This window comes from Crassostrea angulata, chromosome 2, assembly GCF_025612915.1.
Source record: "Crassostrea angulata isolate pt1a10 chromosome 2, ASM2561291v2, whole genome shotgun sequence".
NCBI lineage: Eukaryota > Metazoa > Mollusca > Bivalvia > Ostreida > Ostreidae > Magallana > Magallana angulata.
The window spans coordinates 3,957,515-3,978,222 of NC_069112.1; the positions used below are offsets into that span (position 1 = coordinate 3,957,515).

At 36.1% G+C, this 20,708-nt stretch overlaps 2 protein-coding genes across 4 annotated transcripts; both read left to right on the top strand.

Annotated features, from left to right (window-relative positions):
* The first annotated feature begins 277 nt into the window (after window positions 1-277).
* LOC128172958 (uncharacterized) lies at window positions 278-5,604 on the top strand. Of its 3 annotated transcripts, none has more exons than XM_052838693.1 (2): window positions 278-1,335; window positions 1,449-5,604. In XM_052838693.1, the coding sequence occupies exon 2, from the start codon at window positions 3,741-3,743 to the stop codon at window positions 4,650-4,652; it is 912 nt and encodes a 303-aa protein (XP_052694653.1). In that variant the 5' UTR covers window positions 278-1,335; window positions 1,449-3,740; the 3' UTR covers window positions 4,653-5,604. The 3 variants fall into 3 exon arrangements, with proteins under 3 accessions (XP_052694653.1, XP_052694654.1, XP_052694656.1); XM_052838694.1 differs by having other exon boundaries at window positions 278-845; window positions 1,053-5,604; XM_052838696.1 differs by having other exon boundaries at window positions 278-583; window positions 750-5,604.
* A 7,592-nt stretch (window positions 5,605-13,196) lies between these two features.
* Window positions 13,197-13,553, top strand: LOC128171971 (uncharacterized). The gene has a single exon (XM_052837747.1). The coding sequence runs from the start codon at window positions 13,197-13,199 to the stop codon at window positions 13,551-13,553; it is 357 nt and encodes a 118-aa protein (XP_052693707.1).
* Window positions 13,554-20,708: the final 7,155 nt, after the last annotated feature.

The following is a 20,708-nucleotide window of genomic DNA, read 5'->3' on the forward strand; positions in this document are numbered from 1 at the left end:
AAATTTTATAATAGTGATTTGAAACATCTGCCATTTCTTTAAGTTCGTTTAAATACAATTAAGCAGTTGCTTAGGTTTTCTGTGGAAATAATTAGATATTTAAAACATAAATTAATTAAAAAATTTAAAAAACCTTAATATAATATATTTAATGCGTGAATCTAAGCTGTCTGTGAGTGTGTATTTTATTACATTCATTTCTGTAATAAATATTATTGCATCGCAGATCACCATTTTCAATATTTCATACGAGCTGCAGACCTCTTAGCAATTCACTTTATTTGCATAATAAAGTCAGTCAATCAAGGTGTTTTTTTTTATCACACAATGCATATATTGGTGTCACAAATTAAAAACAAAATAATTCTAAAAATTTTAGCCTTATGGAGGTATGTGTGGGTAAATCGTTTATACTCTAGTGGCATTACTCTGTTGTGATAAAATCACAAAGGCTCGTCACAATATTTTTGTCTTCCTACTGTGTGACTACCCCTATACTATCTTCATTTTTTACAGCAATATTTTTTCCGATTTTGGAATAGTATCTGCTTTTCCAAAAAAGAGAAAACTACTCTTTAGTCTGGTAAGTTTAATAACTAAATACAAATTTAAAACTGTAAATATACTGGTAATTGTTAAAAATGTATTAAGATTTAGATCTCTTGTAATATTCATTTAAAAATACAAAGCAGGTTTCTTAAATTGATAAATACATGTATTTGGAACAAAATCAACCTTGTTTATTTCAGACACTGGAAGAGAGTTCAATTACGAAAGGACACATTTTTTGCTCCGATATGGCATTATCTGCTTCTCAAAAGAAGCAAAAACTACACTCTTGTATGGTAGCTAATTTTTAAGAAGTGCATATAGGACTGACAATAGCAGTTTTAAATCTGAAGCCATTTCCTATATAGCAAATATGTAGTATGTAGTATTTATAGCTATTAGAAATCAAGAAAAGGAAAAATATTTTAATATATTCTCATGTAACTTTCACCTATTTCTACATCTGTTTCATGCCATAAATCTTGTGTTACATTTTGTTTTAGAAAACTGCAGCTAAAGACGTTCCTCCAATTGAGAAGAGTTTGCCCAGCATCAACAGTTGCAAAGAGCATCACACTGAGTTACCCAAGGTAAATAGACACGCAAACTCACCCACACACATTTAGGCATATGTTGAAGTGATCTGTCCCTTGTAACACATAACCTATTTCTACTTTTAAGGAAAAGAAATTTGAAGAGGAAACCAGTGATTCAGGAAAGACAATCCTTTGTTCCCATGTCTGTAATACAAAGGACATGCAAATGGACCCTTGTTTTATTTCGCAGGTATAAAGGGGGAGTCATGAAATGACAAAACATATACATATCTTCTTCTATAACTTTTACCTATTTTTACATCTGTTTTAACACTATAAGTTTCATGCTATGTTATGTTTTAGAAATCTACAGCTGAAGACAAATTGCCGATTGGGAGTAGTTTGCCCAGCATCAACAGTTCAAAGAGCATCACACTGAGTTACCCAAGGTAAATAGACACACAAACTCACTCACACACACTTAGGCATATGTTGAAGTGATTTGCCCCTTGTAACCTTTTCATGTACTGTACAAACTTTAGGAAAAAGGTTTGTGTACATTGTACATCAGTTTGAGGTTGATTTATGAAACAAAACAACTTTTTTATTGTGCTTAACATTTTTAAGTCACCTCAGTCACGCACATGGCAATACAGTATTGCATTTGGTTTTCATCTGTCATCTTCCGCCATTGTTGGTCTTGAATGAACATGCAATTGAACAATTTCAACATCTCCTTAAAAGCTACCAGTAATTCAGAAGAAAACAATCCTTTGTTTACATGCATGTCTGTAAGACAAAGAACATGCATAATTTAAACCCCAATGCTAGTTTTATTTCACAGGTATAAAGGGGGAGTAAAAAAGAGGAAAAATATCTAAATATCTTCTCATATAACATTCACCTATTTCTACATCTGTTTCACGCTAAGTCTTGTACGTATTACTTTTTGTTTTAGAAATCTGCAGCTGAAGACTTTGCTCCAACTGAGAATAGTTTGCCCATATATTTGCAAACCTTAGAAACCATATATTTGCAAATGAATTCAATTTAATTAAGTATCAATACTTAGTACTAAGAAAAGATATGGTTAAAAAAGTAGGTCTTCCTGGATATCATGCTACATTTTTAAAGAAGGGACAGAGAGAATTTAGCACAACTTACAAGAGATGATTTTGCTGTGATGAATGGAGATGGTGGACTGTTTGTTTACAAAACAGGTGAAGAAAAGACCAAAAACCACCAGGATGATAGTGAAAGATCTTCAGATAGCAGAATGTATGAGTTAAAGGAATTTAATAATTAAGTTGTAATTTTAAACAGTTATCATATAACTTTCTGTTACAATTATTTCACATTTAGTTAAGGTGGCTCTATACACCCACAGTTTATTCAAATTTTCAATAGAAGACCACAAAATATATACTTATCAAATATTAAAATGACGACAGGGATACTATAGGTATTTTTAAAGAATTTTTTAATGTTTTTTCGTGTTTTTGTAAAATATTTTTTAAAAAGACAGCCATCAACAAATTGAGAGAAATTATTTTGTCATATGATGGATATTTCCTTCGGACACATAAAAAAAATATAACACTTCTTAACATTCAAAAATGTTATTATTGCAATTTTTTTTAGTATTTCCCCAAAACATATTTTTTCATATTTTCTTACTCTGATGACAAATCATCTGAAAAAGTTGCTTGATGTTATAAGAAAATGTATTTTAATAAATGTGAAATAAAAAATTGAATGAAAACAATTGCAAATAAACACAAAAAATATTTAAAATTTTATTTGGTATGAAAGTTCCTCATGTAAGGGTTATCGTTCCTAAGTCCCAAGGTCCAAACACCTTGGGGACTTTTCATTTCTGAGTTGAAGAAAATTTCCTAAATATAATGTTGGAATGATAAATACATGCATATTTCATTATAGACTTTGTCCTGTATAAGTGAATAGGTGTAACGGTATTATAAATTTATATTATTCTTCTGTTTTAATTATTACGTAAGTTATTTATCATTGCTCTCCGCGAGCAATGTCATTACGTAATTGACCCCGTTTAAAAAGATTGCTCCTCGCGAGCAATGCATATTATGTATATATAGGACGGGTAAAAATTACGGGGGGGACTTACTATTTTTCTATTGCGGGAGATACATGTGCAGTTCAGCCAGTGATGTTTTCATATTTTATTTGTGAAACTTTGGATTTTTATCGTAATGTGAATAAACTGTTCATAATTCTACTTTGTGTTTCAATTAAACTAAAATGTGAGTTAATTACCTGTGGATTCCATAGTATAGAGCCGTTTACCGCTCGACGGCGCTACAACTGGTGGCAGCGGTGGGGTCATTATACTTTCTACGGGTTACGGATATTAATTATGAACTTTTGTGAACTATTCTATGCTGGATATTAACATTTTGTGACAATGGAATTAAATCCGGGAAATTCTGTGCAAAGACAGCGGTTTGTTAATGTGATTGATTTTGATGAAAATGGACATCGTGTGGTTGTGGGACAAATGGACCTATTTGCTCACAAAGAGTGTCCAAGTTGTTATTTAATGTTTAACCGTAAGGACAATTTCAACTGCGCCAAGCGAGGAAATAAAGATATTTTCTTCTACCGGTGCCCGTGCTGCAAATGCAGAGTGAAAGCATTTCCGGAGGAAATCGTAAACTATTAATTATCAAACTGGATCCGTTTGTGACATTTGTGTTTTTAGTGCATTGTGCTCTTTTTCTAAAGATATTTCAAGGTGGTGACCGCACTATATATTCTCCAGCTAAGATGGATTTCACGAATAGTACGCCTACTAATGTACCACAAACTACGCACAGAACAAGAACTTCTGTAAGATGGAATCTGATACAGGATTTTGAAAATGAATTACCGACTCTTGTTGTCACCAATTCGCCCCCTGTTCAGGAGATATTTGCGAACAGAGAGAACTGCACTGAGGTGGAGCATGAGAGTTCATGGTATTCAGGACTTATGTATTGGACATGTGGAATATCTGCATTAGTATTGACTGTGTTAAGCGTGTTTCGTTATTCTCCGCAAAAACTGTTGTTACGTTTGACTCATGAAGCGCTAGGAAATATATCGATAATATTTTTGGGCATAATTGTGTGTGCAATTTTGTGGAAATTGTATCAGTCTACAATGAGAAGGACTGCCCGGATACCTAATATGATGCGAAATACTTTAAGTGGAAGAACTTCAGATCAGGATACCGCGAGTTATAATGAGGAGGTTGGATTGACAGGATCAGGATTAAACCTTCACGTCAAGCGCACGTTTAAAGGAGAAGGAACAGAAGAGTGGAGTGAATTTGTGCGATATTTTGAGAATGTTGCGACATTAAATAACTGGTCTATTGATATGAGGCGCAGAGTTCTCATCACTACTTTCCGTGGACAAGCGGAAGCGTTCGCATACGGATTACCGGACAGTATTTTACAGGATTATAACCAGCTAAAACTGCAGATGGACACTAGATTCATTGATCAGTATCTTAACTTTTTAATGTGGATACTTGTATATAGTTTGTAGCAGTAACTTACAAAATCTCAAATCTATACATATCTTTAAGGGATAAATTTGTCATCTATACCAAAAAATCTTCTATATGATGCCATAGCCTATTAAATTGTATATCTTTCTTGTTTTTTGTAGCTGTAACCTAAGTCGCTCAAGCGTAAAATGTAGGTCAAGTGGACCTAATTTTGGTACCGAATCAGCAATCAGCTCTGTACATTGGTCATGTTTAAGTTTGTGGATATTTTGTACGGTGCTTGACCTACATTTTACGCTGAGCTACTTACTACTTAGGTTAAATTTTAGGTTAATGGGCGAGGGGGTTTGCAGTCGTGGACGACAGCTCCATTTCTTTATTATATGTTTCTGTTGGTACCAATATAGTTGTCAGTAATTGAAATGGACTTAAACCATTCTTCCTAAATGAGTCCCTCAAATGTGAAATGTAGGTCACAGCCAAACTCTGAAGCATGCATTCTTCCTAATTGCATGTGGATGTGATATGAAGCATGCCAATTTCAATCTCTGTCATCTGTTAGAAAATCCATTTTGTTTTTCATGTTGTTTTACATCATAACAACCATTCACAAAGATTGTGTTGGAATGTTTTTGTATGCAATATCCAAGGTTGCTGTAATCGTTAATAATTAGTGTTAGGATATTGTGTTTCGCCGAAATGTATCTACTTAAAGACACTTCAACCTTTCCATGTACATTTTAGATGCAAATCATTTGGCCTTGTTCAGGGTTAATGTTCAGTTTTTGTAGTGTTTAGCAATCACATAGAAATTCTGGGTTTTACTGTGTGTATATTTGTGTTTTCTAAGTGCTTCACACTAGCTGCCTTCAGACTTGATTTAAATACCATTATTTTTCCCTAATACATGCTAATTTAAAACAAGTTGAAAGCTAATAATCAGAACAAATGATTTCAGGTTTTTTCTCTGCAATCGTTACAATTTCAAGTCTTGCATTTATAATATTACCTAACTTTAAGGTATTCTCCTCCATGGTTGAAAGACTAGAGGCTCTCGAGAGCCTGGGAAGCTCACATGGCAGACCAGCATTCTGCTGTGATAGCTGTTGTAAAATTGTGTATATAATGCGGTAATAAATCGTGCTAGAAATTATTAGCTCACATGGTTTGTGAATTATGTAATCACAAACCATGTGAGCTAATAATTTCTAGCACGATTTATTACCGCATTATATACACAATTTTACAACAGCTATCACAGCAGAATGCTGGTCTGCCATGTGAGCTTCCCAGGCTCTCGAGAGCCTCTAGTCTTTCAACCATGGAGGAGAATACCTTAAAGTTAGGTAATATTATAAATGCAAGACTTGAAATTGTAACGATTGCATACTAAAAGTATATATAAATATAAGTCTTTGCAAAATATAGGCTTTATATATTTTAAAGTCTTTTAAGACTTTTAGAAAATCATTATATTGATTTTTTCACTAATTCATATAACTTATCAGTTCTTTTGTTGTGTACGTCACTTAAATTGATAAAAATGCTAAATCAAGGGAGATAATTACAGAGGCATGTGCTGTACATCTCTATATAGATAACAATTTGTTTGAATAATCAATAGGCAAAGAAAGGGCCATACCTCCTACAAAGGTGAATCAATTTTCATGAAACTTTGCATACAGATAAAGCTTATGGTACTGAACATTTTTGCTTTTTACATAAATTATCTATCTCTAATAGTTTTCATGATACAAAACTAAGAATTACCAAATTTCTTAATTTCGATCACATAATACACAAAGAATGTGCCATAACTCCTACATGGGTAAATGGATTTTCATTAAAATTTGCATGCAGGTAGAGCTCATTGTACTGAACATTTTTGCTATTTACATAGATTATCTATCTCTTATAGTTTTCATGATATGACACTAAGAATTACCAAATTACCCAATTTCGGTTACATAATACACAAAGAATGTGCCATAACTCCTACATGTGTGAATCAAATTTCATGAAACTTTGCATGCAGGTAGAGCTCATATTACTGAACATTTTTGCTTCTTACATAGATTATCTATCTCTTATAGTTTTCATGATACAACCCTGAGAAGTCAAAAATTGTCAATTTCGGTTAAAAAATAGACAAAGAAAGGGCAATAACTCCTACATAAGATATTGGATTTTCTTGAAATTTTCAGAATAAGTAGAACTTTACAAAAGCTTCATTTTCAGGTAACGGCTTTTTCTGTATCATGTATACTTTTAAAAATATAGCACAAAAATGAATGAAAAAAAGTGCAAAACCCCCCTATTCTATTTATAGTAACAGCGGCAATGTACATTCACAGATTGTTACATAATTCACAAACCGATTAAAGTTCGGCGATTTCAGACGTTAAACATTTACATTAAAATTGCAATGGAAGTCTCGAGAATTACGTCACAGGGGCAAAGTGAAACTATGCTGGGCCACCAGGTGTAACCTTTCAGTTTAGCCCACTCAATGTCACAGACTGTGTGGCAGTAATTTTCATTTCATGGATTGAACTGCATGGTTTAGTATGCAAGTTAATCTGATGACCATGTGTTTTTTTAAATTGCAGACTGGCCAGAATCATGCCAGAGGTTTCTTCTCGAAGCGTTCGATGAAAATTTTGCCAACAGCCCTGGCAGGAACGGCCTTCATGCCCTGCTGACATCTCTGCTGACATCTTCTGCCTTAACAATATACAATATTGGAGGTGGGAGTAGAAAAAACAAAAAACTTGGACGATTAGGCATTCAATACAATTACTATAATTCAGAGAATGTAAGATTAGAGAAGATAGATCTCGAAGAGAGTACATCGGAATCCTCGCCAGAGAAATCCTTATCCTTGTCAGAGAAATCCTCGCCAGAGAAATCCTCTCCAGAGAAATCCTCTCCAGAGAAATCGACTGACTCCAGTACTTCTAGTACTACTACTGAATATGACGCGACTCATACACCTGTAGTAGATTGTTTGGTCACAGGGCCGGACACCTCCATCATTGTGGGGTCATTGAAATCAGGGCCCTTACGCCCTGAGCATCTGGAACAGCTCAGACTGGAGCTGTTGTCTCAAATATCACTTGATGCTCGTCAATGCAGAGTGGCTGGTGTTTTAATATGCGAACTGGAAGCCAATCTCTTTATAGCTGCCAAAGATCCGGGCGCAATAAACATAACACACATGAGCAGTTACAAATTTACCAACGGCAACCACACGGTGGTGTTTTCCCAATTCTTGACAGATCAAATTACATTTTTGAATGCATGTAGAGGCCTATCATATGTCTAGGGTGATTTTATCTTTTTGCGAAACTGTTTATTTGGCACCAAAAGTGTAAGTCGTTCACATTGTACAGGGCGTATACGGTCTATACGCTTTGTACATTGGGTATACGTCGTGCAAACGGCCTGTACAGGGCGTATACTTTGTGTGCACCATTTCGTGTATACATTGGACCATATATAACCGATGATACATTGTGTATACTTGATGTACAAGGCCTGTACGCTTGGTACGTTGGGCATACGCTCTTGACCTACTTTTCACAGTTGATCAACTTTGATAGGAGGAATGGTTAAAGTCTATTTCTGGTACATAATATAACCGATGATACATTGTGTATACTTGGTGTAAACGGTCTATTCGCTTTGTACATTGTGTATACTTGGTGTAAATGGTCTATACGCTTTGTACATTGTGTACACTTGGTGTAAACGGTCTCTGCCTACAGAATCGTTCAGGGACTTTGCCCAAGCTATTGCTGACTTATATAGAAGAGCTCATCCCGGAAATCGCGACTATGTGGAAGAAGCTAGCCTTAAAACTTTTATGGACAACTGTAATGCTGATAACGATTTCCGGTTGGCTGTAAAGCACACTAGACCAAAGAGCTTACAGGAAGCGGTGACTGCGGTGATGCAGGAGGAGTGCATTCGAATGACGGAGAATAGGAATTTAAGAAGCAAGGAAAACAACCCTATTAGACCAGTTTACGGAGTTAATGAATTCCCCAGGAATGCCGAAGTTCCAGTTACTAAGAAACCATACCCCGCGGAGTCAGAAGAAAAGAGAAGGATGGCGAAAAAGTGCTACGGATGTAATTCTGTTATGCATTTGTACTAAGACTGTCCAAAGCGGAAAATCACTAATGAGAAATCTTTAAATGTAAGGGTGTCGAGGCAGTAGGCCATGTGTCGGCACAGCATTTAGTGAAGCGGCCTAGTACAGGAGAATTACAACATCGTGATGATAGCAGTGAAGAAATATCTGCAGTGTCAACGCAAACAGATGTTGAAAATTTGCACTTGAATTATGATTCTAACGATGAAAAATGTCAAATTATTGAAATCAGAGGAAAGCCAGGAATGAGGTTAGATGGCTTAGTGGAAGGCACATCGTTAGAGTGGAGATTTGACACGGGTGCAATGAACACGTTCATAACAGAAAATGTTTATAGGAGCATTCTTCCAGAACATAGACCTGTGCTGGAGCGCGCTAAGAAGCAATTTACTACAGCCGACGGAAGGAAACTAAAAGTCATTGGAACTGCAAAAATGTTGTTATCCTTTCCAGAATTTCAAGTAATATTTCGTGTGTTTGTGGCAGACGTAAAATCAAATTTACTTGGCCAAGATTTTATTAGCAAATTTCACTGTCAATGGGATTATTGTTTTAATGTGTGCCACATTAAAGCAGATGCTGATGGAGTATTGCGGGGATATTCTATTGTTAGCGTGGAGGATAATGTCGTACCAGCGCATCATGAGAGTGTTTTAAAAGCTACATTTAACAGTAGTGTAGATACTAGTGATGGGATTTTGTTACCTCTAAAAACATTTGTACTTAACCATGGATTAGCGGTTGCACGAGAAGTAGTGAAATCTACATGTGGTGAAAATCATATATATGTGCGTGTATTTAATCCATGTGATCGTGACGTGTATGTACAGAAACGTACTGAGATAGCAGTGTTTGATCCTGTGGAAAATGTATCAACTGTGGAGATTCCGGAAGTATATAGCGTAATGTCAGGAGGCGCCGATATACCAGAGCATCTTGAACAGGTTTATAAGGAAGCATGTGAAAATTTAACTGAAGAGCAAGCGGCAAAGTTTAAAGACTTCCTCTTAGCTCGTGTGAATGCATCTGCGGATCCAAACAAACTAGTGGAGCGTGCAACAATTGGTGAGCATCGTATTAAGCTGAAGGAGGAGATACCTTTTAAGGAAGCAGTCCGCCGAGTTCCTATTTTTATGAGGGAGATAATGGACAAGGAGATCAAGAAGTTAGAGGAACAAGGATTAATTAAGAAATCCAACAGTCCCTGGTCAGCTCCTATCGTGTTGGTGCAGAAAAAGGACAAAAGCTGGAGGCTTTGTGTTGATTATCGGAAATTAAATGCGAATACCATCAAAGATGCATATCCGATACCTCGGGTGGCAGATGATCTCGATGCCCTCTCTGGATCAACATGGTTTTCGTCATTAGATCTCAATATGGCATACCATCAAATTCCTATGAGTGAGAAGGATAAAGAGAAAACAGCGTTTGCTACACCACGTGGTGGACTTAACCATTATACAGTAATGCCGTTCGGATTATGTAACGCACCAGCGACATTTCAAAGAGTGATAGAACATGCGTTGAACGGATTACAATGGAATATAACAGTGCTATATTTGGATGACATTATTGTGTACAGCCGTACTTTTGATGAACTCTTAGAGAATCTTAGTTTAGTATTAGATAGATTACAGAGTGTAAACCTGAAACTTAAAGCAAAGAAATGCAACTTTTTCCGGCGAGAAGTGAGTTTTTTTGGACACATCGTTTCAAAGGAGGGTATTAAAACGGATCCTTCAAAAATTGAAGCTGTTAAGAATTGGAGAACGCCGGCTAATGTGACAGAGCTTAGAAGTTTTCTGGGACTAGCAGCCTACTACCGGAGATTCATAAAAGACTTTGCTAAAATAGCAAAATGCCTACATATCCTTACTGGGGAAAATCAAGAATGGAATTGGACGCATGAATGTGATGCAGCATTTGAAACTTTGAAACAGAAATTAATATCTGCACCTATTCTTGGATATCCCGATGTGACTGCTGGTGACTTCATACTAGATACTGATGCTAGTAATGACGCTATAGGCGCTGTGCTATCGCAAATTCAAAATGGAAGAGAAGTTGTGATTTCTTACGGAAGCCGTGTGTTGAATAATTCTGAAAGAAATCATTTTGTAACTCGGAAAGAAATACTGGCTGTTGTGTATTTCGTTCAACATTTTAAACTCTACCTACTTGGACGAGAGTTTTTGCTAAGAACAGACCATGGATCATTAGTATGGCTCCATAAATTCCGAGAACCGGATGGACAAATTGCGCGGTGGCTTCAGAGACTTGGACCGTACATATTTAAGATTGAACACAGAGCCGGAAAACGACATGGAAATGCAGATGCATTGTCACGTGTTTCTTGTGAGGTGAACTGCAGACAGTGTAAACGTGAGAAAAATGAAGGAACTGAAAATCAGAAATATACACACGTTTCTGAACTAAGAAATACCAGTACATATAATTCAACAGAAGTTGACAATCACGTGTTTAATTTAAGTGCATTGTTTAACGACAGCATAGATTCAGAAAAAGTATCGGATTGTGCAATTATTTCTCCTCTTAAGAAGAAACGGACAAACAGACCAATTAGAGCCAAGAATCGAAAACAGCCGGACGAACCCCTAAACCGAGCAAATATTCGTGAGAAACAACAAAATGACCCTGGAATGCGTGTTATTTTACGTTGGATGGAAAAGAATGAAAAACCACCATTATTTACTGTGTCTGGTGAAAATTTTGAGTGTAAATTTTGGTATTCGAGATGGGATTTTTTGTGTATTGATAAAGGTGTTTTGTGTATTCGCTGGATTTCAAACAATAGTGAAGAACTTAAGATATGCCTACCACGGAATCTGCGTCAAGTTGCGTTATGGCACCTTCACGACTCGAGAGTTGGAGGTCATATGGGCATCAAAAAGACTTTGGAAAAAGTTAGAAATTCCGATTATTATTGGCCTAGGATGCGTCAAACTGTTCACGACTATGTATTTGCGTGTGATGTGTGTGAAGAAAGGAAAAATCCGCCACGGAAAAAGAGATCACGTATGAAAACTTTCCTAAGTGGTGAAACATTTCAAAGAATAGCACTGGATTTAGCAGGACCATTCCCGAAGTCAGAAAACGGATATTCTTACATTCTTGTCGTGATGGATTATTTTACAAAATTTGCCGAGATATTTCCGCTTCTGAACATTGAAGCTGAAACGGTAGCTAACGTTCTGTTTAAAGGATGGATAAAGCGATACGGATGTCCTGGATCTATTCACTCGGGTCAAGGAAAACAATTCGAAAGTAAGCTTTTCCAGGAAATGTGTCGACTATTTCAAATTGACAAAACTCGAACTACACCATATCACCCCCAGTCAGACGGAATGGTAGAGAGGATGAATCGAACAATAAAGGACATGCTATCTAAATACATTAATGCAAACCAAACCGACTGGGATCGTTTTGTGGACGGAATTGTTCTTGCGTATAACACCACTCCGCATGAAACTACACGGATTTCGCCATATAGACTAGTTTTTGGGAAAGAGGCTAAACTACCAATAAATGTTCTAACTGAAAATGAGAACTTTACAACTTCTGAGAAAGAGGCAAACAAAGCAGTTTATGTGCGTGATTTAGAAGAAAAACTTTCCACAATTCATGAACAAGCAAGGGAAATTACAAAAGAAGCATCTCAAAGACAGAAAAATTATTTTGATCGGAATGTACGGGAGACTAATTATGAAGTTGGGGAATTAGTACGAAGTCAGCCAAAAGTCGGTAAAGGAGAAAAATTAAAACTATCAAGGAAATGGACTGGACCGTGGATAATAATTAAAAGACTTAGTGATGTGCTTTTTCAAATTCAGCATTCAAGACAATCAAAACCGGTTATATATAGTTCATGCCGACAACATCAAACCGTACCGAGGAGAAAGACAGCAGCCCCAATATACAACTGGCGAGACAGCGGAACTAACAAGACCAGCTACTGGATCCGAATATACAACTGGCGAGACACCAGACGGTCAACGACGGCACGCGCCGGACTCTGGCCGGCGGCGTTTGAAGTTACCGCTAGCTCCACCCCCGAAAACAGACGACTCAGATGTTGACCAATCAGACCCAAGCTTTTACAATCAGAACCAAGCTTAAAAGTCAGATCTTGACCAATCAGAACCAAGTTTGAAAATGACCCGTAGGGGACGACCTGTAAGGAAGCCCATTCGGTACAGAGAATAGTCGTTATCAAATGTTGTGCGAGGATTGTGCAAAAACTTTTACATCATCTAGTAATTTTCATCAGCATCGTAGGGAGCAACACAGTGACAGTGTAAACAGCTTAAACTGTAGTTTTTGCCAAAGACTTTTTGTAAGGAAATTCAATTTAAAGAGACATTTAATATCAGTACATGGACTTCATGGTGAACAGTTAAGTGAAGCAATGAGTTCTAAAAGGAAGCTTGTTGACCGGGAGATGTTTATGCAAGCAAAGAAGCCAGTGTACGTACTTAGTGACTTCTACGAGAACATCTCATCAGATGAAGAAGAAACCTGGGACAAAACGAACACTGCTGAAGATGACCTCGAGCATCTCTCCATTAGTTCTTGCGAGTTCGCGGAGCTGAGTAGTGTGGACGAGGCGTTCGTCGAAGAAATATTAGGTGAAGGCAACATTGATGAGCAGCAAGTGCATAATGAAGAAGACGGGGACAAACGAGTGCGTAACGAAACTGATGTGATTAGCGACAGTCCTAGCGACGATTACAGTGACTTAAGTGATGAAAGTAAAAAGACATGAAAACAACGTCACAATCCGAGAACGATCGACAATATGCCTACCATTAAACAAAACGGTGATACGCAAACCGGACGGGACAGAAGAAGAAATTAGAGACTCTAAAATCGTATATTCCAAGGACTTAAATCCAGAGGACATCGATTTCAGAGATGTGGTCAGTGAAATATTACGCGAAATTCCAAAACATTTCGAGCACGGCAACGTAAGAATTGTCAGAGGGAACCTGTCTGTGTAAGAAAACATTGGTTAAACTGACTTGTATATATCATGAACTGTATATATGAACTGTGATGTACAATTTTGTTTAATGTTTATTTATTTATTTTTGTTGTGAGTTGAATTATCAGGCTGCATTTTACATATTTATGAGTTACCGATACCCTGCTTAATGTGTAAAGAGTAATATTGTGTATCATTATCCTAAGTTAGATATTGTTTAATTGCAGATTTAATTATTATTATTCATTTTGAACGGAGTCGGGGGAGGTGTAACGGTATTTTAAAACTATATTATTCTTCTGTTTTAATTATTACGTAAGTTATTTATCATTGCTCTCCGCGAGCAATGTCATTACGTAATTGACCCCGTTTAGAAAGATTGCTCCTCGCGAGCAATGCATATTATGTATATATAGGACGGGTAAAAATTACGGGGGGGACTTACTATTTTTCTATTGCGGGAGATACATGTGCAGTTCAGCCAGTGATGTTTTGATATTTTATTTGTGAAACTTTGGATTTTTATCGTAATGTGAATAAACTGTAAATAATTTGTGTTTCTATTAAACTAAAGCGTATGCTTTAGAGGTTGGAGCATTATCATCTCAAGGAATTAGTTAAAATGTGAGTTAATTACCTGTGGATTTCATAGTATAGAGCCGTTTACCGCTCGACGGCGCTACATATATTCGCTTTAGTGCAAAACTAAGTCAAATAAATAAAGGGGAACATTGACTAGGCTAATAGGATTTATGTATCCCAACCTGAGAGAAATTCAAAGCAACCATCTCATCCCCGTTAGGTGTCGATATTAATGTGCATTAAAGTATATTATAATTGAAATATGTTCACCTGTTTAGAATTTTTTTTCACGGTATTCAACCATAAAATACGTTTTAGAAATTTTTGGAAAGTTAAAAAATTTATTGTTCTCAACGGGAATCGAACTCATGACCTACTGGTTTGTAGTGAACCCACTAACCCACTGCGCTACGGTGTAACATATCGATGATGCTAAAGAAACTCTTTAAAAATTTATAGTTGATTTTATTGTTTATTTCGATAAATAATACCACGCAACGTGAAGGTGTCACATACCACATTACTTGTAAGTAATGAATTTTCCAATTATCAAATTAAATCTATCCATTTAACACATTTTTCAAAATAGCGGTTCCCATACAATTCACCTCAGTTTAAATCAGCCAGTACCGGAAATGCATGTTTCCAGATTTACTTTTTTGCGTACTGCGTCATCAAAAAGTGGTGTATAGAGCCACCTTAATGCATGTAAAAATAACAAATGTATATCTTTTCATGAATAATTACCTCTGATAAGTTTACATTTATGCTTGTTTCCGTATCTTTAATTGAGGAGCATGCTGTATGCATGGAAGACAGTGAGAAGAAAATCATAGCCCGTTTTCAAAATTTTAGAGAGGGGTTAATCATATTTCATAGTATGTCATTTATCTTTCATAACGGTGATGATGAATTCATTAAGTTGAATAGCTATTTGTGGAGAAATTCTGATATTGAAAGCTGTAAATTTTGTTAGGGTGTTGCTAATTGGATGATAAATTTTGTAGGCCTAACTCAAGCAATTTTTTAAGACTTGTACCATATGGATTATTTTGAATATGTTTTAATAGTTTTGAGTATTGATAAACTCTAGTGCTGCAACAACAATCCACTGAATAAATATAACCGTTGTGCCTAATGTTAATTTTTGACTCGGTGTGTCGTATTTAAATGAAAATAATAACACTTCTCCATTTGTTTTGTTGTTGTTTAAATGAAGCCTCCTAGTATCACTTATCTCTTTAAGAATGTTTGAGCGCAACATTGAGTTTAAAATAAATAATCAAACGACATTAGCAAAACTTATAATGTTTAATAGAAGGAGAGGGGATGAAGCAGAAAGAATAACTGTCCAAAGCATTATTTTGCTCATTGAAACAAGTAACCGGGCTGGCGTAAATCCCAAAAATCCGTATGTCTTTGCAAGATCTAGCTTTGATTCGGTGAATCCTATTCGAAGTTCGGATAGTCTTAGAAAATTTGCAGGAGAATGTGGCGTTACAAAAGCTGCAAATATAACGAGTACTAACCTGAGGAAGCACGTAGCGACAGTTTCCCAAATCCTCAATTTGGAAGAAAAATTATTTGGAAATCATGGCAGGCTTTCTTTGACATGACATAAGGATTCATAATTCATTTTACGGATTCCCATATGACACTCAGATAGCAAGAATGGAAACAGTTTTAACTGCATTTGACAATGGTGACATTTCACAGTTAGCGTCTGTTTTTTTTTTTTTTTTTTTTTTTTTTTTTTTGGGGGGGGGGGGGGGTACACTTCTAACTGGGTTTACTCTCTGTGTCCACTCTAGTAAACCCAGAAAGCATAGAGTTAAGTTGGGGTTTACTTTCTGTTAGGTTGGGTCTGATTGGTACATTCGCAACTTCTCGGGCCTTTCCGGCAGGCTCGGAAAACACCTCGAATGTATTACCTAAGCGTCTATGACAACCCCCCTTTTTATAAAACTTGATATAAATACAACACATTTTACGATCTGTTGAGATGTAAGCTAGACTTCATTAAAGTAAATGATTTACCCTAAAATATAACACAGAAGCGACTTATAAGGCTTTCTAGCCGATACTTATTTTAATTGGAAGCGACTCCATTTTGTATAAAATTCTAACATCCGGTAATGTAAATACCCGAGAAAGGCCCGAGAAGTTGTGATTGTGATCGGTACTGTAGGAGTGAGGTACATCAGAGTATTTTAAGAATCACTGGCAGTGCATAGCGAGGTTCATCTGTGTTTATACATGAAACACTGACTGCAAAATGAGGTATTCATTATCCTCAGTGACGTCACGTAATTGTGAAAAAAACATGGAAACATCCAAACATCCAAAAAATTGCCCTACAATAATCTATTTCCATAATTTAAAATTCAGAAAAGAAAAAAATATAAAGTTAAAATAAAACATTGACAATCCAATTTTATATCCATTCTTCCACCAACAGATCATGGACACTACCCACAACTTAAATATGGATCATATAAGAAAATTCCAAAGTCCATCCATTGAGGAAGTGGCTGTCATTAAAACAAAACAACGGAATGACAGAGTTCGGCCAGTGCAGACGTATATTACAGAGGTTATAACACAGAAGAAGTACGGGAGAGGTAAATATATTTATTTCTTAAATATTGTGGGACCTTGGTGTTTCTAGGCCTTGGTGGCTATTTTTAAGCCTTGGTGGCTCATAAGGATATCTATAAATATAATAAATCATGGAATTAAGCCTTGGTGGCAATGTGGCCGGGATGGCCATTTTTAATTTGGTGTTACATAGGCAGCCTTGGTGGCTCTTGGTTGGATTAAACAGTAACAAATATAATGGTTTTCATGGTGAAAGTGTAAGTTTATGAGGTGATTATGTAGTTTTCTGAAAACATTTAGTATAATTAATATTCGCAATGGAGGGTTGAATGGCTGGAGTGCATAGATAACGCAACTTGCTGACCATCTCTTTGAGGTGTCGGGTTACAATGCGGTAACACATGTATGTAATAATCTAGTTTCTGAGGAATGGCTGAGTGCAAAATTAATGATTTATAGTGGAGGCTAATTGATCAACAGTAATTACGTAATTACTCATCGAACTGTTTTAAACTATGATCGTTTTAGAGCCTACTTAAAATTAAACATGGTGATTTTGATCAGACATAAATAAATGTTATTCATATCTGTTTTGATGGATATTGTTAAAATCACATGTAATTGGGTCGATATAATGATAAGAATAATACATTAAATATTGGATTTATACTTTAGATGCCACCAGTCGTTTTAAAACGCTGACATAGCCTCAAAGGGAAGAATTTAATTCCCATTGTGAGAAAGATGAAAAATGGTCGGGAACGTATCTGTCAACTAGCGAGGGTCAAGAGTAACACTCTGACTGAGGAAATGTCGAAGAAAGAGTTGGTAGCGGCATTCACAGAGATAACGGGCGAGGACGAGGTGGTTATGCTACAAGGAGGCGTTTGAGACGAATCTAAGGAATTTATTGCATTACACAATTGTGTATGCAAATGAGGTCGACCAGCCAGCTGCGCAGACTTTGCAGCGTTCGGTGAGTGGTTGTAGAGATAAGGACAATGATTGTTGCAAGTAGCTGACCACCTGGTCTTGTAATTTGATAGCGATCTATAACTTGTTGTTAGTATTCCGAAAACGACTTCTTTCAAGTTTCAAGTTTTGAAGATAGAAAGTTGTTCTTTTGCAGATCACTTGTACATAGATCAGAGGTATGCATATTGCTAGGATTTTGATTTTCGATAGTTAATGAAAAAAATACCAGCTTTTGAACTTAGTCATTTTTTGGCAAAATATTGCCGATAGGGTACTCCATTTCACTGAATACGGTTAGTAGTGTTTATCAATTCAGGGTTGAGATGCATTATTGATACAGTTCAAATAAAAGGAAACATAGTTTGCTGTCACATTGACAGCTTTTCTCTTGTTAGATACTACATAAACCTTGAAAGATGGTGAAATAAAATTCAGTCACCATACCAAACCCACTGATTCTCACCTCTATCTCAAGCCATCGAGTTGCCATCCTTCCAATACTTTAAGAGGAATTCCTAAAGGATTAACAACCCGAATCAGACGGATCTCTTCTTCTAATGAAATCTTTGAAGAACAGAGCAGAATATTAAAATCCCATCTGTGTAATCGAGGCTATAAAGCCAACACAGTGCAATCTGCAATTGATGAGATTATTACAAAAGACAGGAAAACCCTTTTCCAATACAGAGAAAAAACAGACAAAAGCAGGGTTCCACTTGTCACTACCTATCACCCCGCCCTTACGAACCTCAACAACATCCTTAGAAATAATCTGCCCATTCTTTACACTAAAGAAAGAATGGCTGATCTTTTCAAGGATCCGCCAATGGCTGCGTTTAAACGCCCTAGGAACTTAAAGGACCTGGCAGTGAGTGTGAGGTTAGATATCCCGTTGCAAAACGGTGGTTTTAAAACATGTTCCGATGCCAGATGCTAACACAGCACCAACTGGTACAGTGTTAAAAGCCCCATCACGGGTCGCACCTGCAAGATATTTGCCAACACTTCTTGCCGCATAGACAACTGCATCTATCTCATCAGTTGCAATGTCTGCTCTAAGCAATACGTTGGTGAAACAGGTGACCTCCGCAGAAGGATCAATAATCACCGCTCTACCATAAAGACCAAACAAATCAAGGAGCCCGTCGTGGAACATTTTAATACAAAGTGGCCACAAATGGAAAGACATGACAGTATTGGTTATTGACCATAATCCTCATTGGACAGACGCGGAGAGGAAAAGCAAGGAAAAGTTCTAGACGCACAGACTCAAATCATTCAGACCTGATGGCATGAACAAACAAATTGAATTTAATAAAATGAACGTCTCATAGCCATACATCACCTGACACCCATTTAGTAATTTCATCAAATCTGTCAACTGCGTCTCCTTCAGTTATTAGTTTCCTTTACAACCTTTTATTTGTAAATCACTTTTTTTTTTTTATAATTTCTTCATTTTAATTTCTTTCATTTATTTATATCTCATTTTAATCAAAAATTCGAGTCTAAATCACAGCACCACAGCGTACAGTGTTGCATGGGGTGTTGCTAAAACGCGGAACCCAAACGGAACGGAAAGCGGAACGGAAAATATTATTTCACGTTTATTGCTTTAAAAGAGTATAGACTGGCAAAAAACGATTTACTTTGTATCATGTATTCATATCTAATGAATGATTATCAACATATGGCCGTCTTATTGATATTTTTATGAATGTCTACCAAATAAAGCATTGTATTCAATTGGCTTTGGTTGAGTACGAAACGGAAAAAATCAAATGTATACAAATTGTGAAATATTAACATGATTAAACGAGTAAATTAGCTATAAATATTTTACTTATTTTTCTTATATGGTATTGCTGGCATATCAGCGTAATGTACGCAGTTAGTGGAATCGTTTCATGTGTTATTTGAGTATTTTTATATTTCAAATATGTTGTATATACTTTGAACATTGAATTTTTGGTGTTCTATACGATCTTAAATCAAACAGACGATATGGTATCATTGAGATGGAAAAAAAAACCCGTACGACTAACGACATTCAAAATTAAAATACATTTAACATTATTATACCCGGTACCTAGTGAAACCAGTATTTTTAGCAATGCAAATTAGTTTACGTTAGCATTACTTAGCAGTTGTTCATTCCTGCAGCTATGAACATATGATCCGAATAGAGAGCTCTAGACGTTTCCTGATTAGATTTTCCGATTATAAATTGGGACCCCATCTGTCGATCCCAAAATATTTATGTAGTACATTTAGACAAATTTAAAAAAAATACACATACCTGTAAAAAATGCAGTTGAAATAGATGAAACCGGAAATATCAAACAAAACTTAATTGACGCTTTATCATTTGTTTTTCAGAAAATTCACAGGATCGAAAACATATTTCATACGGAGATTAATAATGGAAAAATGTTGACATCTTTTTTCTATTTGAAAGTCACTAAGAAGACACTACTCAATTTTTCAACGTTATAATCTGGGTCTGTTGAAATGCAAAACCCCGTAGATGTCTGTATTTTTTAGCCATGTTTTGAAACCAGCTGATGAGCTAGCGAGGACGTTTTAAAGAGGAATAATGAGCATTTTTTATTCTCTATGAAAGAAAAACGCTTGAACCCTGAGGTATATATAAATATCAAGTTATTCAGCAAAATGTGCATGAATCAAGGATATTTTGGGACAGAATATAGTAGTCAATGCATGTACTGTTAATTTTGAGGAAATAGCTATTTTTGAATAAATAATCTAATTTTGCTAATT